Source organism: Lactuca virosa, chromosome 2 (genome assembly GCF_052849685.1).
Source record: "Lactuca virosa cultivar CGN04683 chromosome 2, Lactuca_virosa_CGN04683_v6, whole genome shotgun sequence".
NCBI lineage: Eukaryota > Viridiplantae > Streptophyta > Magnoliopsida > Asterales > Asteraceae > Lactuca > Lactuca virosa.
The window spans coordinates 253,168,500-253,193,022 of record NC_136427.1 but is presented as its reverse complement, the minus strand read 5'-3'; the positions used below and the strand labels follow the sequence as shown (position 1 = coordinate 253,193,022).

General features: G+C 37.3%; 1 protein-coding gene and 1 long non-coding RNA gene across 2 annotated transcripts; both read right to left on the bottom strand.

Moving 5' to 3' along the window:
* Positions 1-11,145: 11,145 nt before the first annotated feature.
* On the bottom strand, positions 11,146-12,241 carry LOC145156926 (uncharacterized). The gene is made up of 2 exons (XR_013736980.1): positions 11,634-12,241; positions 11,146-11,473 (listed from the first exon to the last, which is right to left on the bottom strand). It is a non-coding gene; the product is annotated as an uncharacterized LOC145156926 (long non-coding RNA).
* A 2,753-nt stretch (positions 12,242-14,994) lies between these two features.
* On the bottom strand, positions 14,995-15,879 carry LOC145158406 (uncharacterized). Its single transcript, XM_079077312.1, has 3 exons — positions 15,696-15,879; positions 15,212-15,473; positions 14,995-15,088 (listed from the first exon to the last, which is right to left on the bottom strand). The coding sequence occupies exons 1-3, from the start codon at positions 15,877-15,879 to the stop codon at positions 14,995-14,997; spliced, it is 540 nt and encodes a 179-aa protein (XP_078933438.1).
* Positions 15,880-24,523: the final 8,644 nt, after the last annotated feature.

Genomic DNA, 24,523 nt, shown 5'->3' with positions numbered 1-24,523 from the left:
AAATCAGTTTTTGGAATGTCCTCTTTTCGGACTCGGAGCTGATGATAACCGGATCGTAGATCTATTTTGGAGAAGTAACTAGCTCCTTGAAGCTGGTCAAATAGGTCGTCAATCCGAAGAAGTGGGTATCGGTTTTTGATAATGAGCTTATTCAATTCTCTAAAATCGATGCACATTCTGAAGGATCCGTCTTCTTGACGAACAAGATCGGAGCTCCCCATGGTGAGAAGCTTGGTCTGATGAATCCTTTACTCAACAATTCTCTCAATTGACTGGATAACTCTTGAATTTTCGGCGGGAGCTAACCTGTAGGGTGAATTGGCAATTGATGTGGCTCCTGGTATGAGGTCGATTCGAAGTCCAAACTGTCTTTCTGGGGGTATTCCCGGAAGGTCTTCAGTAAATACATCCGAAAAGTCGCTTGCCACTGGGATGTCTTTAATGTTGATTTTCTTCTTTGTCTTTATTTACAACATAAGCGAGGAACGCATAGTTTTTCTTGTGCAGGCACTTCTGTGCCTTGATGCACGAAATGAGACGAAGATTGGCGCCATGTTTATCAACATAGATTATTAGGGTTTCGTGATTGGGGAGGTGAAGGCGAACGACCTTCTCGCGACACATAATATCAGCATGGTGGGGGCTTAACCCATCCATGCCGATTGTCACATCAAAACTCCTAACATTTACTGGCATCAAATCTAATTGAAATGAATGGTTGTTTAGTGTTAAGGTGCACCCTACATAAATATCTTTGATTGATTCGGTTTTTTTTCCATTAGCCATCTCCACCGTGAAGGCTTCGTTTAGCTTCTGGGGTTGTTGTTTTAGCTAGTGCTTGAATTTGTTACTAACGAAGCTTCGCTCGACTACACTATCGAATAAGATGCAAGAGAAAGAGTTGTTAAGTGGGAACGAACCAGTAACAACCGTCAGGTCTTGAATTGCTTCGCCTTGACCCAAGGTTAGGACCCTTCCAGATCCTTCTGCCCCTTGATTGTTAGCCTTAGGGTAATTGCGTCGGAAATGGCCGGTTCCTCCACACCCATAGCAGGTGTGAGTGGCCCCAACATTGTTGTTGTTGTTGTTGTTGCTGTTGTTGCGGTTGTTGTTGTTGTTGTTGTTGTTGTTGTTTGACTGTTGGTTCTGTTGTGGTTGGGATCTGTAGTATCAGGTGGTGTGTCCTTTCCTGTTGCATTTATTACAATACGACTTCTGACAGGCTCCCTTATGATGGAGATTGCACTTGTTGCATTTTGGAAGGCTTCCAGCGTATGGTCTCGCTGGTGTTGATGTAGTAGGTGTCATGGTCGTATGGATAGCAACAACATGTTGTTTCTTCGAGGACCCTTGAGTTGGCTGCCCCTTTCTCTTACTCCTAGACTTTCGCTTCTTGCTCCTAAATTTAGGGTTTTGAGTGCCTTGATAAGCTATCACTCGTTGGTTTTTGTAGTTGTTACTTCGGCTGGAGTTGTCGAAACTATTTCCACCTCTGTTGGTGTTGTTTGCGTTGAGTTGTGCCATAGCAGCGGTTACTGTCGCTGTTACAGCAGCTTGGAATGTAGCAGAGTCCATTTGCAGGATCGGTGCCTCACGGGCGTGCTTGTTATTTCTGTGGGATGACATTTCCTGCTGCATGATGATAAGCCAGATCGTAAGTAACGATCGTCATTCCTGGTTGTACTCTATAAATTTCGCGTTTTGTCGTATGATTCACATTGTTTCCATCTACATCCCTATGATATATTTACGGTAGTAGGTAATCGCAGTTTTTGTACGAATTTTAAGTCTGTCCATAGAGTTTATAGATTATTTTGGTTTCGAGATCCTTAAGTTACTAGCGGTTTCGAGGGTTCGATTGTGCGTGAGTATGTGAGTGCATAGAATCAATATGTAATAAAAGTAGGAGAACGCATAACAGAATACAACATCATGCGAAAAATATATAATCGTTTTCATTAATGAAAATCTTTTGAGTACATGAAAATTTGCCTACCTAAGGCATACAATACATAAAATGATGTAAAATACGACAGAGTAACGACTCCATGAGTAGTGTAATCACTTAATCATGTCGTCGATAGTACATATAGTAGAACATAACAAGGCATCCTAGCAGTAGTGGTAGTAGACGAAGTTAATCTTGGTCGAAGCGTCAAGGGCCTGATAGGCGATCAAATGTCGAAGTGTCGTGCCACACGGTCAGCGAACTCGCTCATCTCCTTATTGACCGTGTCCCTCTCATACTCTGCTAGCTCTGCCCAGCGTTCTGTTGCCCAGAGTTGCTGCCTGAGGGCGGAAACCTCCTCCTCCAAATAGCGCACACGAGCAGCTAAATCCTCCGATGATGCGGGGTGGTCCGATGTCCTCTCCGAAGTGGGAGGCTCGTTGGGGACTTCTGTAATGTTCTCCACTTCCTCCACTTCTTCCTTGGTTTCCCCGAAATCATAATTGGTCTCCACATATTCCTCAGGTCCTAGGCCTGGGTTTTCTCTTGGAATCATAACAGGGTCTCCCTCAAGCAATCCATTGGCCACTAGAGCCTGGTAGTAAAGAACACCTTGTTGGTAGTCTTCCATGCCGACTGCGCGAGAAACGGAGGGGTGAGGGGTGTGTGAAGAGTGTATATAGATAGCATTTTCAAATACTCCTATAATATTTTTTAATTGTTTAAGTTTGAGTTCCTTAGGGCTTTTTGGATACGAGGTAAGTTTCCGGATTCATTTCCCAACATGATCACTCCCAGCCACATGTTGGTTGTATTTTGAATAAATATAGTTGATCAGGCTATATTTACCCCCAATACGACTACATAATTTTCCGGGTTTAACCACGGTGTTCAATTTCCTCCAGATACTTTTAGTGTTATAGTTTTAATATACATCTAGGTATGCATTTTATTCAGAGTGTTTTAGTCCCATTGTATTTATAGTTGCATATCCTGTATGATTAGATATGCCAGTTCACTATAAACAATGCTTTGATACCATTCTGTCACACCCCCGAACCAGACGGCGGAAACGTCTGGGGGCTTGTGCGTGACTTCATCTAGAAATACCATTACAGTGAATATAAATGAAACATAACATCATCATCACCATGCATAATATAATACAACTGCGATTGTTTATATCAAGTACAATCTTTTAAATTACATAACCAAAACATTCAATGTATGATGTTTGACAGTACACAAAACAAAATCTCATATTCTTGTTGATTCTTCCGCTTAACGAGTCCCTGAGAATACAAGTTATTTTGAAAACGTCAACATATATAATGTTGGTGAGTTCATAAGCATGTTTGATTGAAAAGTTTTGTATGGTTCGTAAAACACCAGAAAATCCGATATTTTCTCTAAAGTAGTTTGAAAGTAATGTGTTAAAATCAAGTATTAATGCATGTGAGTTTGCTGCTTTTGGAATGTATAAATAAACAACAATGTAATCCAGATAAAATCCTGTATGTTCTGTTGTAAGTAGAAGGTAATGTATAAATGTATTTATCCCAGAAAATCCGATATTTTCTGCTTATAAAAGTATCGTAATCGCAAGATCCCAAGACCGGGTATCGATGTATGTTTTTAGTATAGTTAATATTTGTATAAATATACCGAAATCTTTGATGAAGTTAGTCTCTAAGTGAGTCGTTACAACCATGCTTGATAATGACTAATTCGCCTGTCTTGGCGTTTTCAGGCGCCGGTTTTGATGTAGGTAAGGTTTGTCGCCCTAGACTGAGCTAGTCTAGCTGTAGCGAACAACTAAGGCGTGGGGGGTCACCCCGTACAGATCTATATACAAATTCCCGCTCTCCCTCCAGGAAACTCTGGTTATAACTACAGGCTACGATCATACACTCAAAGGTGTCAACCGACAAGTCTCACTAGATTTTCAACTTGTTCACGAGTAATGTATTTCACCAAGTATAATGTTTACGTGTATGTTTTAAGTTTTCAAATCCAAAAGTATGTATATGAATATATGAAGTTAAATAAATATGTAGAGGTATAGCTAAGATCCACTAATCATGTGATTTTCAGTCCAAGCCCAATTAGCATGTAAATGGACCACTAAGGCCCAATAAACATGTAAAAGGGTAATTTAGGCCCATTAGGCATGTAAATGGACCACTAAGGCCCAATAAACATGTGATCCATACTTCATGCCCAAATTAACATGTAAATGGGCCGCAAGGCCCAATAAACATGTCATAGAAAATATTAGGCCCAATATACACTTAAATGGTCCCTTAAGGCCCAATAAAAATTGTTATCGATGTATTACGTCCATTCGTTATTATTTCGTTGTTTGTTTTAGCTCGAGGTTTACCAAGACAACAAAAATATCTAATTTTTGTAATAGTGACACTTTTGGCCCACTAGACCGAAAATATACATTTTAGAAAAATTTGACACTTTAGGTCCTTTAAGAACTAATTTGAACATTTAAAGGCTTATTTTTACATAAAATGTCATTTTTGGTCTATTTTGATTAAAAACAATATTTTAGCCCATTAATTTATAAAAATTTATATTTTCACCCCAAATGTTTAATAATTGACGGGTTTGGCCCAAAAATACATATATTGACAATTTCAGCCCATCTTTGCGAAAAATTACATTTTCAGCCCTTATTTGAATAAAATGACATTTGCGGCCCAAATTTTTATAAAATTAACACTTTTGGCTCAATTTTCAAATAAGAGTCATTTTCAGCCCCTAAATTTGTAAGTTTTCATTTTTGACTCAAGTTTTGAATCAAATAACATTTTAGTCCATGAACTTTGTATTTTTGCAATTTGGGCCCAAAAAGTCGTAAGGCCCAAATTAAGGCCCATAGTGCGAAATATTACACTTTTGGTCCTTTGGAAGGTATAGTTGTTATAAAAACTCATTTTTATACAAATTTGACCGTTTTGATCCTTACAAAACCGTAAGTGGCAAAAATTATCCCAATCTTTTGTTTACTTGTAAAAAATGGTCCTTATACAAGATTTACGTTTTGTTTTTTTTTTCACATCTTAGGCATGTATAACACTTTTATCTTTGTAGTATGATGTTTAGAGTGTTTTAGTTTATGTATCTCACCCATTTTGTTAGAGTTTTCGAGATTCATCAAGTTTTATCACATAATCACAACATAAACCAAGAAAATCACACATAACATGCATAAATACATAGATCTACACATAAACACTTGTATTCTCCCCCCAAAAACATGTAAAACCGAAAACAAGGGGGTATGAACTCACTTTGGGGTTTGGATCGGTTTTGATGAAGAGATGAAGGAAGTTTCAAGGTGTTTTCGGCCTTGGTTGCTTCCTTGAAGAAGTTTTCGAACTTGAATGTTTCTAGGAAACATGATCACGAAATGAAGCTTTGTAAGTATGAAGTTTTAGCATAGGAATGGAGGATAACAAGTAGTGCATGATGATAACTTACCAACAAAGATGATCTAGATGAGAACCTCTTGAAGACACACACCAAATCTCGAAAATTTAGAGAGAATGAGGAGAGTTCTTAAGAGATTTCTTGTAAGAGTTTGAGGAAAAATGAAGATGGTGGTGGTGTGTGTGTGTTCTCGGCCGAGAGTGATAAAGAGAGAGGGAGGGAAAGTTTTGCATGGAGGGTAATAATCTCATTGATACATGTGATTATCTAAATGTTTGCTAGATAATTATGTGTTGTCACCATTCTAATTCATCCCCTTTTATAGCTTTTATTATATTTATTTTTTTTATCTATGGGTCGAGAATGGGCCTAATGGAATGAAGAAAAATGGTGTTGGGCTCAATTTCTTGGCTTTGTTCGAATTTCCTAGGCCCAATAATATTTTTCGGTCCATTGGGCTCTCAAGGTGGTTCACGGCCCATTATGGTATAAAGGAATGGGTTTATGGTCTATTAGGGCCAATTAATCCATTATGGCCCAATAAGGCCTATTAGGGTTAGAATGAATCATTCTAGGTCCAAATGGTCCAAAATGTTTTGGATTTATGATATGGGTCCATTTAGAATCCAAATAGGGTTTCTAAGCCCAATATAGTCGAACTGAATGCTTATTGGTCCATTAGGCCCAATAAGAAAATCCTAGTCCATAAAGAACTTGAACCGGGATTTTTAGGGTTTTCAACTCCCAATTGACTTTCTGAAATGTTTTGCATATAGTTTTGAACTACAATTGTGGATCCTGACTAAGTTTGTTGTCATAGAATGAACATAACGTATGATAACAAGTTAGAGTTACAAATATTATCATAGATGACATTTAAATGATCACAGAATTTCATGGCTAAAATGCCAGTTGTGACATCATGAATGAGGCGTACTAGCTATTTGACTGAGTTGTCTTATACATATAGTATATTAAACTTTTAATAGTATATATATATATATATATATATATATATATATATATATATATAAGGTGTATTTTAAAACATTTCAAAATAAAAGGTTTAAATATTAATTATTTAAATTGAATATTTTAATTAATTAATTAATATTAAACCAATTATGATTTATCTTTATCTTTTAATTAAACAATTAATTAAATTAATTAAATCATCTAGAGATTAAATAATTATTTAAATTAAACAATTAATAAAATAATTCAATTTTAATCATAATCCAACCCTTCTAATTTTCGAAAATCAGGGTATGGATATTTCCAATTTTAATTCTTCTATTTTAAGGCTATTAAAACAATAATTAAGGAAACAAGATAAAACCCTAAAGTAACTTCCAATTTTTGAAAATAGAGAAAAAGAGGCTTGGGTTTCAAGAAACCCGAGCAAAATAAAAAATCCAAGGCTATTAGGGTTTAATTTCTATAAACCCTAATTTTGATCTATTCACTATTATGCACAATCAAATTGAAAACTATGGCTCTGATACAACTGATAGGTTTTATAGGTTTTAATTAAAACATGTGGCGGAACAACTGAACTCTTAAGTTCACATGCAACCTATTTGGATCTAAATTTTCTCTATTGATAACAATAACCTATGAACATCAAGAACCCTAAAGGATATCTATAAAAATCGAACTTTACATAGAGTTAGGGTTTACATACCTATTAATTCTTGTATCAAATAATCACACCAATATCCTTCTTGAAAACCTTGGAACACAAGAACCAGAAATCTAATGCCTCTAATGGCTCACATCTAAAACCCTAAAATGAAGAGGAGAGAGAGGAGAGAAGAATAAATTTCGTTCTTATGCTTCTTAGGAAGGTCATGAACGAAAACTGATGACCATGGGGTCCTATTTATAGTTTAGGTAACTTGCAAGCAAAGCAGAATCAGAATTGATTAAATAATAGATTTAATCATAATTCAAATCCCTTCATTTTATGCAACCATGAGGTTTCTAGAAACCCTAGAGGAGCCTCCAAAACCGTCCATGCCATGTAGGTTTCTAGAATTGCTTCTTTTATTCAACTATTAAACAATTACAATTCACCCCTACACCTTTAATTAATTCCAATTAATCCTAAATTAATTCCAGATTAATTCTGATTAATAATTAATTAATTCTAATTGATTTCTTATTAATTTATTAACCATATAAATTAACAAATCAACTATTTAACTACTGATCTCATGTTAATGTTTTAATCACGTAACAAATTAACATATCAATTATTTATTCCCAATTAATATATTAATCACATAATATATTAACAAAACATTCTCTCTCTCTCTCTCTCTCTCTCTCTCTCATAATATCATTTCTAGCTATTTCTAGTTATGAGGGCAACCCAAAAGGACTTTTCTTCTATTTTCAAGTTTATACCAATTTAGTTACGAGCTTGGACACCTTAATCCAACAATAACAACATTTAATAATTAAATTTCAGATTTAGTTAAAATAAGTAAACCTTTTTTTTTCAGCAGTCATGCCGTTATCTAGATATAATCTTATTAAAACCATGCCACTATTAGGGTTATGAAATTGAACCAAAATGAAGTTGTTATAACTTATAGAATGATAAGTTTATATGTATGACCTTCTTAGGAGATATATGAGTTAGTTTGATGAAAGGTTTGTCATCTTTTTGAGAAACTGCAACTGACTTTGAAGAATACAAGATCTGAATCCACAAAGAACACAACAATAAATTGAAAACTAATGAATCCACAAAGAACATAACAACATTTAATAATTAAATTTCAGATTTAGTTAAAATAAGTAAACCTTTTTTTTTCAGCAGTCATGCAATTATCTAGATATAATTTTATTAAAACCATGCCACTATTAAGGTGATGAAATTGAACCAAAATGAAGTTGTTATAACTTATAGAATGATAAGTGTAACGCCCGGTTCCTGGTCCGTATTTAAATAAGAAATTATTCATATTTGCTAAGGGACTCGACGAGTTGGAGGCCCCAAACTCGTCGAGTAGGAATTGGATATGTTGGACGCGAGACTTGAAGTCTACTCGACGAGTCGTGGAGCCTCGACTCGACGAGTAGGTCTGCCAGAGTGAAATCCTAATTTTCAGGGTTTGCAGCCTATTTAAACACCTTAACACCCCCACTACGGCCTCCCTCATCTTCTCCCTTAGTCCAGAAAACCCTAATTTGAAACCCTAACCCATTTTGAGTGTTCTTGAGCCATTTTTGTGTGTTCTTGGTGGTTTTGAAGCTTAAGAAGGAAGAAGAAGCTTGAGAGTTCAAGAGGAAGCAAGTAGATCCAGAGGTTGTGTTCCATTTCCAGCTCATTTGAGGTATAAAGTTTATACCTTGTCCATTCATCTAGTAGATCTCTTTTGGGGTAGTTTAGGGCTTTAAGGAGCCATTTTTGGAACCATTCATGGATGCAAACATGTTTTGGGGTATTGACTTCAGATCCAGAGTCTTTGAGGGACTCCATGGCATAAAGGTGCCAACTTTATGGCCATGGGAGTCCCATGCATCCTATGAACCACTTTTTCGGGCTTTTTGAGCTAAATAGCCTATGCATGAACATAAAGTTTGAAACTTTATGTGTTATATCAACCCTATGAGGCCAGATCTATGTTTTGGATGTGTTAAGCCCGACTAAAATCGACTGTATAGTTTTTGGTCATAGGGGACTCGACGAGTCGTTCATAGGACTCGGCGATTCGGGTCGTGGTTCCCCAACCTTCTCTGGTACTTAGCAACTTGTCGAGTCTAGAAGATGACTCAGCCAGTTAGACGTGTTTTGGACTTAAAGGTCAAGAACTCGACGAGTCCAAGGATGAACTCGTCGAGTCAGTGAGCAAATGTCTCGACTGTATGAATGAAAACTCGACGAGTTCAAATGGAAAGTCTCGATTATGTCATAACGAGAAACTCGGCGAGTTAGAGGGTAACTCGACAAGTCAGATCGTGAATTTGAGATTCTCTGAATTATGGAACTCGACGAGTTGATGGCCCAACTCGTCGAGTTGAGTCAACCAGGATGTTGACATTGACCAGAGCGTTAACTTTGACTTTGACTTTGACCTTTATCCAAGATTGACCCTTAAAGAGGATATGAATATGAAGGAGTAACTAAAAGAGACTGATATGTGTAGGAGGTTGAGGAGAGTTGATCCCAACACTGAGGACAATTCAATTACTGCACGACATTGAGCTGAGTTACCTTCCAGTAGAAGTGGGTCTACGGCCACAATGTCGGCCCACTAGTAGGAGTTGTTTGTTAGATGATTGTCTTTGTGATAATTATCTATGTTTGTTACTACCTGATATGTTTTATGTGCTAGCATGATATGATGTTATGTGATAGTAGTAGTTGGGGGAATAGTCCCCGTGTCACGGTCGTAAGGACCGAGGGGTAGGTCGGGCACCCCAAAATCGCCTGGCAGTATGTTTATGTTATTTTATTATATGGTAGTAGTATGATGTGAAATAGTCCCCGTAGCCGGTCGAGATAAACCGGAGGGTAGGTCAGACACCCCAGAATGGCCTGGCAGAGTAGGTCGGGCACCCCAGAATTGCCCGACAGTATGGTTGTTATATGGTATGAGGTATGATGGGGGAACTCACTAAGCTTCGTGCTTACGGTTTACAGTTTTTGTTTCAGGTCCTTCTTCGAAGGGAAAGGAGCCGGCTCGGTAGCAACGCATCACACCATTATTTTCCTCACCATGATGTTCTTGGGATTGTACTATGATATTATTATTCCATGACATGTTTTATGACATTTGAATTATGGGTTTGTTGGTTTGATATGATATTGGTGATGTTTTCAGTAAACTGTTTTATAAGTTACATAATTAAAAACGAAATTTTTTGTCTTGAAATTTGGGATGTTACAATAAGATTATATGTATTTTCAATTCAACACCTTTTGATGTTGCGTGATCGGAATGATTTGCAGGTTGTCAAGAAATTTCATCTCTCGGAGGTTAAGATAGTTTTCTACTTATATTTGTTACATTATGCTGAAAGGTAAGTTGATTATAGTGTATATATGTATTCTTGAATCAGATCTTGTAGTAAGTAGTATTTCACTTTTGCAACAGTAGGTAATCCAAATTGCTTCAACTAAATAATATTTCATTCTTAAAAAAAACCTTAGATTTATTGTGTATATGTGAAAGATCACTTAATATATGCCCGCATCAATAGGTCTTTTTGTGGCTTAAAAGTCGATTCGGTATGGACCAATAACATTAAATACCTCCTTCTCACTGCCACCAATAAACCTTTCTACTAATCTCTCTATAGAGATATCCCTAAACCTTTCTACTAATCTCTCTATAGAGATATCCCTATAGGAGCTTTAAGTCTTGAGACTATGACCCATGGAATTTCTCGATACTTATCAACCTTCTTATCATCCCAGTTAAGATATGCACATTAGTAAAATAAATTATGTTAGGGGGTGTTTGGGATAGCTTTTCAGACCAAAAAGTCCTTTTTAGAAAAGAACTTTTTTATTCTTTTTTTCAAAAGATAGTTTTAAAATGTGTTTGTTTAAACTTTTGAAGTTTTAAAATGTGTTTGTTTAAACTTTTGAGGGGGGAAAGGGAAAAAAGGCAAAAGTTGCCAAAAGTCACAGATTCGTGACTTCTTAAAAGCTCATTTTTCTTCTTCTCAAAAAACTAATTTAAAAGATCTTTTCTGCCCTTGAAAGAACAGTAAGTCAGTATGGTAGATATGAGTGATTGAACAAAAAAACTATCAACAATTTCACTGAATTGATTATGTATATCGATAAGCATATATGTACAAAGAAGAAGAGCAACCAAAAACCAAATGCTTACAGAATAAATTCAGACCTCTTTCTGCCCTAATTTATGAAACTCGAATTTGGTCTTGTGAAACTCGGAGCATCTGATGTTGAAGAAAAAAAGGAAACTGAAGAGAAAATTCTTACAATTTGCTCACAATCGGTATGACATAGCAGAGATGAAGACAATTCTAGGTGGCTCCAAATTGAAGACTGAAGAGGCAGTGAAACATGAGGAGAAGCTGCAATTCTAGATGACGAACCTGAGGATAATGAGAAGCATTGTTATAGATTTAGGAATGATGTCATAGACGGTGAAGGAGAGGTTGATAAAAATCCAAATGAAACACGAAACATAGAAGAAGTAAAAGAAGCGATTTAGCCTTACAGGTGCAAAGTATAAACATTAGAGAATGTTTTCACCTGAGTTACCAGAATCGAGTAGTGTGAGAAAATGTTTTCACTCTAAAGATTGTACTAGCATCATACCAAACTGATTGTTCAAAAAGGGAAGCCGATAGTTCCAAACCAAAAATGGCTATATCCCGTTGAAAGTGTGTCTTCTTTTGGGGTTCATGTTTCTTAGATCCATCAGATTCACCATTGATGTTCCGATTGCTTTCTCCTTCCACTCTCCATCTCGAAAATTAGAACTTCGAAAAAAACGACGCATATTAGAAAACTTAGAAGGTGGAGTTAGAGTGGAAGCTACAAAGGAATCCGACGAAAACCCTCCATCAGACGGAGCATCGACTCCAAAGATGAATGGTGAAATCGATCTGCAGGGGGTGATCGTCGATAGAAATCGAGAAAATGGTGGGGACGGTAGTGCTTGGCAGACGCCGGTCGGAAGGCCTCCAATCTCATTACGTTTCTGATTTAGGAAGGACCTATCGGTGAGTATGGAAGAACGACCCTCTTAAGAGGAGGTCTTAGGGTAAAAGAAGATGGTGTTTGGGGTACGGTGGGGGGAAGCAGGCGTGTAGGAGGTCGTCTGGCGACAACGATAAGATAAGAGTAAATTACTTGAATCGTCCCTCGTGGAAGAGTCAAATTGTACGTTTAGTCCATATTTTTAAAAATTAACTCGGACCGTCCCTATATAATTTCTTTTTCACTCTGGTCGCCTGCGATCAAAAAATGACTATTTTTCCCTTAATAATTTTTAAAAATTTTTCTTTTTATTTACTTGTCATTTTAAATTAAAAAATTAAGAAAAAATAAATGCCCCACCCCTTCCCCCTTCCCTTTTCCTTTCCCCAATTTTCTTATACTTTGTTTCCCTCTTTTTAGTCACTTCTGATAACAACCCACAACCCTAATGTCGTCCACATAATGCCGGCGAAATCATGCCGCCACCCACCTGCTTCCATGTCTCCAGCGAAAACCAAGCACCACCGTCGGTGTTCTCCCAATTAGGATCCAAAACCAGATCCAATACCCTAGATCACAGCGCTCCTCCTCATTATCTTGTTCTCTTTTCCGATTGGCAGCCTCCTTTCCGGCGAGATCTACATAGATCCGAACCACCCCAAATTACTTTCGTCCCCCCAACTCTCATGAAACAAAAATGGTGGACCATCTGAAATAAAAATGGGGGACCTCAAGCTACTACAACTCACCATCGATCTTCATTCTCACCCCTTCTTCTTCTGCATCGATCGGAAAACCACCAGTTAACGTCAACTCCACAGCAGCTCGCCATCTCCATCATAACTCGCCATCACCTGATCTATTCTTCAATTTTCAAGCGGTACAGGCGTTAAAGTACAAGTCGAACCTACTGGTCATCTTCGCTTGTGTGACTTTGCTCCATGGGAGGTTTGAGATACTGATGTTTACCGGTGGTTCTTGTGGCAGTAGTGGCTCTAAGCAACATCGATCTGAGACGATGGAGTTAACAGAGAGATAGACACAGGGTGTGGTTCGTCAATAGATGAGGGTTATGGTCAGGCGACTCATTTCTAGAGTATTGTTTGGGGATCGATATCAGAGTTATTTCTGGTGGTGGTTGTAGCAAATTCTGATGACTTTGCTTCTTCCTTCAAATAATATGACGGTGGTGATGTTTGATATCTGTCAAAAATTTAGGGGAAAGAGGGGTGGCTGGGTTTTCTTTTATTTAAAAGGGTTAGGTGGACCCATAAATTTAATTAGATTTTTTTAGTAATTAAAATTAATCCAGAAATATGAAAAATAAATGAAAAATAAATGGAAAAGGGCATTATAGTCATTTCATGTTTCTCAAGGGATGAAGCGTGTAAATTTAAACTAATGAAGGATGAAACGTGCAAAGTTTAATTAAACGAGGGACGATCCGAGTTAATTTTTAAAAATAGGGACTAAACGTGCATTTTGGCACTTGCACGAGGGACGATTCGTGTAATTTACTCATAAGATAAACAGTGGAACGTATCTGGGAAGTAAGCGGTGGAGACATCTAAAAGAGATAACGAAGGCGGTGGAAAATAGAAGGAAACAACACATGTTGGTAACATGTGGCAGTAAATGGTGAATAAATCTAATGACAAATGACAATGACAATCAACCACAAGAAAAAAAAATTGGATGAAAATTATCAAAGTAACAAACTATTAGGCCAAAAGTGTCGGTTTAAAAAAATAATGTTCATTAGATCAATGAGATTTAATTATATATATATATATATATGGTATAATTATGCCCGTTTAAAAAAGGGAAATATACTTTCCCATGAAGAATATATATAGTAAAGTTCCAATATTTTCATCGATTTAACATGAAAGTCCTAAACTTTATTTTATTGACAGTAAAGTCTTAACTACCAGCAATTTTTGACACTTTTACCATTTTTTTCCGGTTAACCGGTAATTAGGACTTTTTTGTTAAAAAAAATAAAGTTTAGGACTTTCTTGTCAAATCGTGAATTAGGACTTTAGTACTTTACTGTCAAAAAAATAAAGTTTAGGACTTTCTTGTCAAATCGTTGAAAATATTGGGACTTTAGTGTATATATCCCTTTTTTGGTTAGAAATCTAATGGTATGATAGTCTTTAAACATAAAAGTTATTGAAACCTGCTCTAGTCAGCTAGATCCTATTGAAATCTTTAACGTGTGCTTCTTGTTAAATAGTTTTTTTAATCTCAACAAACAAATATCTATTTTTCTTACCATCATCATCTTTACCCTGATATAATCACGATTAGGGTGTGAACGAGGAGAATGGGTAAGAAGGGCAATTTCGTTTTTTTTTCTGGTTTCTTAGTTCTTCATTTTTAGGACTGTAAAAAGCCAACACAACCCTTGTTCTTTCTTTCTTTCTTGATTATCTCCATTTTTTTCAATATCGGTTTTATTGAGATTAAAAAACTATTTAACAAAACGCAAACGTTAAGACTACTAGATGTGGACAACATGTTATTACATGTTACCACACCCAAAAGGTGTCATGTCAGCATCCTACTCATACATGGGTGTTATAGCACCTAAGGTGGAAATTGACAACATCTAATAACTTGTGATAACCCCAATTATTTTCTATTTTACTTTTTATTTTATTTTTTGATGTTTTTTTTTCTATATTTCGAATTTGTTTTTTTTATTTATTTATATCATAGTATTTATATTTATCATATAACTTAAATCGTAAATTAAAAATAACATTTGAAAAGTAAAAATAAAATTTTAATAAATCTTAAATTAAAAACAACATTAAAAAAATCACAACAAAACACAAAAACATTTAAAAACCTAAAAAGCAAAAAAAAAAAAAAAATGATAAAACCTACATTTTTTGGCCTAAAACTATTCATCTTCATCTTCGTGACCAACGTAGATGTAATCCGCCAAGTCCTCACGGAGTTGCTTGTGTTTTCGCTGATCTTGAATATCAACCACTCTATGTAAATATTTCGTTGTCCCTGGTTGAAATTGCACATGTCTTGGCTACGTAGGCGAATACGTTGCAATATTGCGTCATTTATCTTCGACAACCATGTTATGCATTATGATACATGCATACATGATATATCGTAGAGTATCTAACTCATAAGGTCTCGCCGCATGTTCAACTATGTGCCATTTTGATTTCAAAAACCCAAAAGCACGTTCAACGTCCTTACGTGCTCCTTCTTGTCGTCTCTTGAAATATTTGTCCCTTGGATCTATTGGGTGTCGAAAAGCCTTCACAAACGTGGAATATTGTGGATATATTTCGTCTGTAAGGTAATACCCAAACTTATATTCATTTCCATTCACCGTGAAAGGAGCATCCGGGGCTTTTCCTGACAAAAGATCGTCAAATATTGGTGATTGATCGAGAACGTTGACGTCGTTGTTAGAACCCGCAACCCCGAAAAAAGCATGTCAAATCCATAAATCTTGTGAAGCAACAGCCTCTAATACCAACGAAGGCGCTCCATGATGACCGCTCGAATACTGGCATTTCCACGCCACGGGGCAATTTCTCCATTTCCAGTGTGTGCAGTCAATGCTCCCAAGCATACCCGGAAAACCATGTCTTTCTTCATGTGCCGCATATAGTTGTCGCATATCATGCAACAAAGGGTTGCGCAAGTATTGGTCACCGAAGGTTTCGACAACACCTCTTGCCAATAAATACAAACTTTCTCGTGCGGTCCTCTCAGACATTCTTATATAATCGTCAACAGAATCGGGCGACTCCCCCATTGCCATAAGTTTAATTGCAGCAACACATTTTTGCAACCCAGTGAAACCTCATTTGCCTCTAGCATCATATCTCATTTGGAAAAATTCATACCTAAATAAATATCAAACATGTAAAAATTATATTTATTTTATCTAAAAGTGACATTTTATAAATTATAAAAGTTGAAACAAACGATACCTAAATAAATATTAAACATGTAAAAATTGTATTTATTTTATCTAAAAGTGACATTTTGTAAATTATAAAAGTTGAATAAAACGATACCTTGCTTCCATAGCGTTGGCTATCCTTTCAAAGACATTTTTTCGCAAACGAAATCTTCTTTTGAAATCGTTTGGCTGGTAGACACAATTTTCCGCAAAGTAATCGTTAACTAGCCGTCTATGCCCTTCCTCACGATCTCTATTTAACGCCGCACGTCGCGTGAGTAGTGGAGCTGGATCTGGCTGTACCAAGCTGTCTGTATAATACCAGTACATCATACTCACGAACAAATCGTTTTCGTCGTTATCATCGTTGTACGGATGGGCCGGATCAAATTGATCCATATTTTGGTTTTGAAATATTGAAAGAAATATGTAGTTGAGAGAAATTTATGTTTTTTGTATTTAAAAATGATATAAATTGTATGAATTTATAGTGTAAATAATTTTTTTTTAATAAGTGACCGTTTTAAAAAACGGTCGAAATTGTGACCGTTTGAAGCAAATAACCGGCGTTACCTCTCGTTTTCGTGATAACGTATCTTAACATAACACCTAATAACGGCTACGTGGGACGGTGTTCCACCCATTATGGCGCCATTATTAGGGTGCCAAATCAGATAACGCGCCTTCCGCGTTGCCCACACCCGGCTCTCTAAAGATTTCAATAGGATCTAGCTGACTAGAGCAGATTTCAATAACTCTTATGCTTAAAGACTATCGTACCATTAAATTTCTAACCAAAAAGGGATATATACACTAAAGTCCCAATATTTTTAACGATTTGACAAGAAAGTCCTAAACTTTATTTTTTGATACTAAAGTCCTAATTCACGATTTGACAAAAAGTCCTAAATTTTTTTTTAACAAAGAAGTCCTATTTACCGGTTAACCGGAAAAAAGGATAAAAGTGTCAAAAACTGTCGGTAGTTAGGACTTTACTGTCAAATAAATAAAGTTTACAACTTTCACGTCAAATCGATGAAAATATTAGGACTTTATTATATATATCCCTCCCATGAATTGTGTTTTTTCGGTCTAACTCCAAAAAATAGTCAATTTAATAAAGTCGTTGAGAGTATAAAATGTTATAAATTCAATCTGGATATCATCAATACACTAATTACAACCAAAAAAAATGATAGCTATTAGGGCTATATATATATATATATATATATATATATATATATATATATATATATATATATATATATATATATATATATATATATATATATATATATATATATATATATATATATAGGCTTAGGTTATTCTATTTTAACTAATTATTGTGCGGATATCGTATGCTATGAGAATTACTAAGAGAATAAGTTGTTTAGCAATGCGAATCCGCTAATCACCAAAACCAAGTAAAACCTTAATTAACAGTCCAAAACCCTCAAGTTTGACCTAAAGTCAAACTTGGTCAAAAGTCAATGGTCAACGAAATCCAACAAAGTCAAAATCCATGGCACCTGTGTACGCCCAACGTACGCAACCTGATCTTATTTCTCCATTAAGTACTTTACCTTTTGTCCTGAGCTCAGATCTAGACTCAAAACATCGACTTAAGTCATAAAGTTTCCATCTTTATGAATTTCCATGGCTAGAAAAGGTCCAAAAGTTATAAACCCTAACTTATTAATCCATTAAGACATCATAACTCTTGCATGGAAGAGATAGAATGACCAATATCACATTTTTATGGTTCCTAATAGCTTTATAATGGATAAAGTTTCCAACTTTATCCATTAGAATGGTCCCAAAAAACAAGATCTAGTCTTTAAGGCTCAAAGGGACCAAAAGTGCATCTTTTCCAACATAATCCATTAAGTCTAAGTCTATAACCTTCAGATCTGAATCAATACGATGTTTAGATGGATAAAGTTTCCAACTTTATCCATAACAAGGTCACAAACTTTCAAGATCTAAACTTTATGCACTCAAAGTGACCAAAAGCTCATAACACCCAAAACTAGCTAGATCTAACAAATGCATCTTCAAGATTCAAATTTATACCTCTAGAAGAAAGATCAAGGTGAATAAGAATTGGATCTACAAGCTCCAATGCAACCAACACTTTTCCAATGAGCTCCTTATTCTCTAAGATGCACCAAGAACACTCCAAAGCACTTAAAAGCACATTTTTTTCTCACAAGGCTCAAACGAGGGTTAGGGTTTCATGGGAGGACGTTGAATGAGTGGAGGCTGAGAATGGAAAAGGTTTAGGGGAGTTAAGGAGCTTAAATAGGGCTCAAAGCCTCAGATTAGGGTTTGACATCTTATTACGTATGCTCAGCGTACCAAATTATACGACCAGCATACGCTCTTGAATACGCGTCGTGGTCAGCTAGTACGCCTAGCGTACATTAAATACGCCCAACGTACTACTACCTCCAACACCAAATTCAAACTGTTATAACTTCTTCGTTTCAACTTCGATTTTGGTGTTATTTATATCCAGGGAAAGGTATTGAAGAGCCCCACAATATTATCTAGATCTCTTAGACTAAATACTTCTCAAACAAAAATCTATATTTCATGCAAGGCCCCGACCTATGACTTCCCATTTTCTACCTGTCACACCCCAAAACCGGAACGGCGGAAACGTTCAGGGGTGGAGGACGTCATGTACAGTATCACAACAAAGTATAGTAGTAAACAAGCAACAACATCATCCATTGCATTAATAATATAATTTAATACAAGTGTGTTCTGTGAAGTTTATAAGACACCAAAAATGTAAATCAAAATATAAGAGATGAGTCTTGAACGAGCTCCATCTTCTCAAAACCTGACATCGGTACCTGTCTACTGATGACCTGAGAATACAAGTTATTTTGAAAGAGTTTATCAGCTTTAAAGCTGGTGAGTTCATAAGCATTTTAGTGTCATTGTTTGTATGAAAGTGTTTTGTAAGTACTTGATGTATAAGTTTGTAAATATTTGTAAATGTTTGTATCTCCTAGAAAATCCTATATTTTCTACTAAACGTAGCCTTCTACCAAGGCATCAAATGAAATGTATGTTTGTTTCTTGTAAAAGTGTGTATTTTCCCCAAGTATGACTATCATTAACCAGAAATATAGTTTTACATTATCTTTTATGTGAAAAGATCACAATATGAATGCAAAGGGAAAATAATAAAGTACTGTAGTGTTATATTATAGTAACTACTGATGTACTAATTACCTTAAACCAATTGTTATTTAAAGTAACAAGTGATATGCCTGTACCATACTACCGACTAAAACACGATGATGAAAGACATCGGAAGAAATGACATTTGGCACCCGTAGACTTGCAAGTCCCACTGTAGCGAGCAACAAGGTGTAGGATAGTCAATCTAGTATAGATCTATACACAAATTCAACGCTCTCCTTTTAGGAGACTCTGGATACAAAACGAGCCATGACAGGTGATGACATGCTCCGTTACGTGGCTCACATTTCTGTTGTAATGTTCTTGTATATGTATGGTATGTACTAGTGTAATGTATGTTTTCTCTGTCTAGTATGCTCTGTTTGTTTCTCATCACAGTATGCTTTATCTGTATGTTATTGTTTGTTTCTCATCATAGTATTCTCTATCTGTATGTTATTTTTTGTTTCTCATCATAGTATTCTCTATCTGTATGTTATTGACTCATGTATGAACTGACTCATTATATGTTTCATTGTTCCAGTAATAGTATTAGTAACTTCCTAAACTATACCTATTATAGTTTACTAGTAATGTTGTTTGTATGTATGAACATGATTGTATACCTTTGCTACCCAAAGGTATTGAACTGAATGAAGGAACTTTTATATCTATACACATATACATAATATATAACTAAGATTCAAACGACCTTCGGACAAATAACTGATACCCTAAGTCCACAACCAAACAAGGAACAGGAAGCAAGGCGAGCTACCAGTCCTAAGTCCTTTCAATCCTACTTATATAACTATATCTATATAGATATGCATTTGACAAAGTATAAGTTTAAAAGAGTTTGAATAGAAAGTATTTAACATGTAAAAGTATTTGATAACTATTTGAAGTAGTTTTGTTTGATAAAACAGCTAATTGAATAACAAATCCTTTGTTTGATAGTTATTAATCACATGTGATTGATATAATAACTATAATGTTTCAACTTGTATTCCCCCCCCCCCCATAAAAGCATTTAAAATCATTTAAAAGATAGATTAAGGGGTATGAACTCACCTATAGTGAGTGGTTTGGATGAACGGATGGTATAGGATGCTAAGTGTCAAGTGAAGACTTGAGCACACACACGGATCCTATTTACATATAATGACACATATATGTATCTAATTAGTCAATTAACAACTAATTAAGCAAGTAAAGACACCCTATGACATGGAAAACACTTTGATTCAAGTGCTAGAAGTACCAAGGGTTGCATCTAAGGGTTGTAGGGCCTCACTTAGGAGTTTACGGCCCAAATGGTAACACCATGTGAGTTTACGGCCCATGGGTTTATGGCCCAATGAGTTTACGGCCGTAAACTCATGGTAAGTAGTACCATTTTGTGTTTTAAGGTCTTCCAAGTCATTTAGAAGGGTTCTAAGTTCAATTCTAAGCCTTAGGAAGGAAGGGTGGCAAATATGCACCCTGAACTAGTGTTTACGGCCCAAGGTGATTGCCTTGGCCGTAAACACCATCTGTTCTTGTTTCTTTTGATGTTTAAGGTCCTGAACTCTTCTTGGAAGTGATCTAGACTTGTTTCCAAGGCTTTGGAAGGGACTAGGGCTCATATTGCCCCCTTTATTAGGGTTTATGGCCCAAGGAGATTGCCTTGGCCGTAAACACCTTATGATCTTGTGTTCTTGATGTTTTCTAGGTGTAAAATAAGTGATTCAAGCACACAACAAGCTAAGGTAAGAGTACTTACAATATAGAAGCTTGCAAGGGTGTTTAAAGTCCAAGAACACTAGTGTGTGTTCTTGGTGAAATGAAGAACACTTGAAGATCTATCAAAATGGAATGATTTCATGGATGAAATCAAAGGGTTGAACTAGATAAAGTGTTTTAACAACAAATCAAGGGAAGAAATTCTTACATTTTTCGAAGATTAAGATGAAGATCTTGATGATAGTTGAGAGAGAATGGGAGTTCTTGAGCTTGAAAGGGAAGAAATGGTGAAAATGGGATAAACTCATGCATATAGCATGAGTTCACGGCCTTAGGTGAGTTTACGGCCCAAACTCATAAAGTTTGGCCGTAAACACCCTTTTAATGGGGCTTAAGGCTTGATTTTTCCATATTTACCCTAGAAGATACTTCCTAATATTTGAATCTTGAATCTACTTGGCTTAGAACACTCAATCTGAATATATACAGTGCTTAATGATAGCAGAAACAAGTCTGACTTCTATTGAAGTGAGTGGTTGTACAAGATAGAAATTTCGAGTTGTCACATCATCCCCCTGTTAGAGGGAATTTCGTCCCGAAATTAGAGTTTAAGCAAATAAGTAGTTACAAATAACTAAGTAAAAAGATGAGGATATTTCAGTTTCATTTGATCCTCTCTATCCCAAGTGAATTCAGGTCCTCGCTTGGCGTTCCAGCGAACCTTCACTATCGGGATACGACTTTGCTTTGTTTGCTTGACCTCTCGGTCCATGATCTCTACAGGTTCTTCCACGAAGTTGAGGCTCTCGTTGATCTCGATCTCGTCGAGTGGGATTACAAGAGTCTCGTCGGACATACACTTTTTCAAGTTTGAGACGTGGAAAGTAGAATGTACGTTACTGAGTTCGCGAGGTAAGTTGAGTTTGTAAGCTACAGGGCCGATTCTAGCGAGAATCTCGAAAGGCCCTATGTATCTTGGATTTAGCTTTCCACGCTTTCCGAAGCGTATCAAGCCTTTCCAGGGTGAGACCTTAAATAGCACACGGTCGCCCACCTGGAATTCCTACGGTTTCCTTCGTTTATCTGCGTAGCTTTTCTGTCGGTCTCTAGAGGCTTTCAATCGTTCACTAATCTGAACGATCTTCTCTGTCGTTTCCCGAATAATCTCCGGACCGGTGAGAGTGCTGTCAGGAACTCGTCCTTTAGCTAACTGGGTATCACCCACCTCAGCCTAGCACAGAGGGGATCTGCACTTTCGGCCATAGAGGGCTTCAAATGGAGCAACCTTTATGCTCGTGTGGTAACTGTTGTTGTAGGAAAACTCGACAAGAGGTAAATGAGTATCCCATGTCTTCCCAAAGTCGATCACACAGGCTCGCAACATATCCTCCAAGGTTTGGATAGTCCTCTCACTTTTTCCGTCGGTCTGTGGATGGTAGGCTGTACTCATGTCCAGCCTAGTTCCTAGGGAACTTTGTAGCGACTGCCAGAACCTCGAAGTGAATCTACTATCTCTATCAGAGATAATGGATATGGGAACACCATGCAGTCGTACGATGTCCCTTATGTAGGTTCTTGTTAGCTTCTCCATCTTGTCTGTTTCTTTGATAGGCAGGAAGTGTGCGGACTTGGTTAACCTATCTACGATCACGCAAATGGTATCGAGACCACCCGTTGTCTTGGGAAACTTGGTTATGAAGTCCATTGTGATCCGTTCTCACTTCCATTCCGGTATCTCCGGCTGTTGTAGTAAACCTGAGGGTTTCTGGTATTCGACCTTATCCTTGGTGCAAGTAAGGCATTTACTTACGAAGGTAGCAATCTCTGCTTTCATGTTAGGCCACCAGTATAGCTTTTTAAGATCCAGATACATCTTATCTAAACCTGGGTGGACGAAATATCTAGTGTTGTGAGCTTCGGTCATGATCAAGTCTCTGAAACGACCGTTTTTCGGTGTCCAGATCCGATCCATGAGATATAAGGCTCCGCCACCCTTGACTTCCAAATTCTTATTCATCCCTCTCAGGGATTCACCCGCCACATTTTAAGGTTTCAAGGATTCGAGCTGAGCTTCCTTGATTTGTGTGGACAAGTGTGAATGGATAGTCATAGTCAAAGATTTGACTCTACGACCAGAGTATTCTTTCCGACTTAGGGTGTCAGCTACTACATTGGCCTTGCCGGGATGATAACGAATTTCGCATTCGTAATCACTGAGTAGCTCGACCTACCGTCGTTGTCTCATGTTGAGCTCCTTCTGGTCGAATATATGTTGTAGGCTTTTGTGGTCTGTAAAGATAGTGTTCTTCGTACCGTATAGGTAGTGTCTCCAGATCTTCAGAGCAAACACAACTGCTCCCAGCTCAAGATCGTGAGTGGTGTAGTTGACCTCGTGTGTCTTCAGCTGTCTCGAGGCATAGGCGATGACCTTACCTCGCTGCATTAAAACACAGTCGAGCCCTTGATTGGATGCATCGCAATAGACTACGAAGTCTTCTATTCCTTCTGGGAAGGATAGTATCGGTGCGGTGCATAAGGTTCGTTTTAGCGTTTGGAACGCTCTCTCCTGCTTCTCTTCCCAGTTAAAGGCCACGCCCTTCTGGGTCAAAGTCGTAAGAGGTTTCGCAATCCGCGAGAAGTTCTGTATGAACCTGCGATAGTAGCCAGCGAGGCCTAGAAATTGACGAATTTCTGTAGGCGTCTTCGATGCTGACCAGTTCTCAATGGCTTTGATTTTGGAAGGGTCCACGTGTATTCCCGCTTCGCTAACCACGTGCCCTAAGAATTCGACTCTTCGGATCCAAAATTCGCATTTCGAGAATTTCGCTTAGAGCTTCTCCGATCGTAACGTTTCCAAGACTCGTTGAAGATGTTGACTATGCTCCTCCTTACTACGAAAGTAGATACGTATGTCATCGATGAAGACGATGACGAACTGATCCAAGTAAGGACGACACACCCTATTCATTAAATCCATGAATACTGCGGGCGCATTGGTTAATCCGAACGGCATCACTACGAATTCGTAGTGTCCATAACGAGTTCGGAAGGCTGTCTTCGGAACATCCTCCCCTAACACCCGTAACTGGTGATACCCGGATCTTAGGTCGATCTTTGAAAAGAAGTTCGCCCCTTGAAGTTGGTCAAATAAATTGTCTATACGAGGCAGAGGGTAACGATTTTTGACGGTCAGTGTGTTGAGCTCCCTGTAGTCGATGAACATACGAAACGATCCGTCTTTCTTCTTGACGAACAAGACTGGAGCTCCCCAGGGTGAGAAGCTTGGTCTTATAAAGCCCTTGCTGAGCAGTTCGTTAAGTTGACCGGACAGTTCTTGCATCTCTGCAGGTGCTAGACGATAGGGCGATTTGGCTACTGGGGTAGCCCCTGGAACTAAGTCAATTCTGAACTCGACTTGACGTTGCGGAGGTAATCCTGGGAGTTCTTCTGGAAAGATGTCGGGAAAATCACGTACTACTGGAATGTCCTTAATGTATTTCGTTTCTTGGCTCACATCGACAACATGAGCAAGGAATGCGCGACATTCCTTTCGCAAGGACTTCTGGGCTTG

Coding starts and splice junctions, on each gene's coding strand:
- LOC145158406 (XM_079077312.1), bottom strand. CDS start 15,879: ATGGGGGAGTCGCCCGATTCTGTTGACGATTATATAAGAATGTCTGAG. Junction 15,474..15,695: donor AGAAAGACATGGTTTTCCGG/GTATGCTTGGGA, acceptor ATCTTTTGTCAG/GAAAAGCCCCGGATGCTCCT. Junction 15,089..15,211: donor GATACTCTACGATATATCAT/GTATGCATGTAT, acceptor ATATTTACATAG/AGTGGTTGATATTCAAGATC.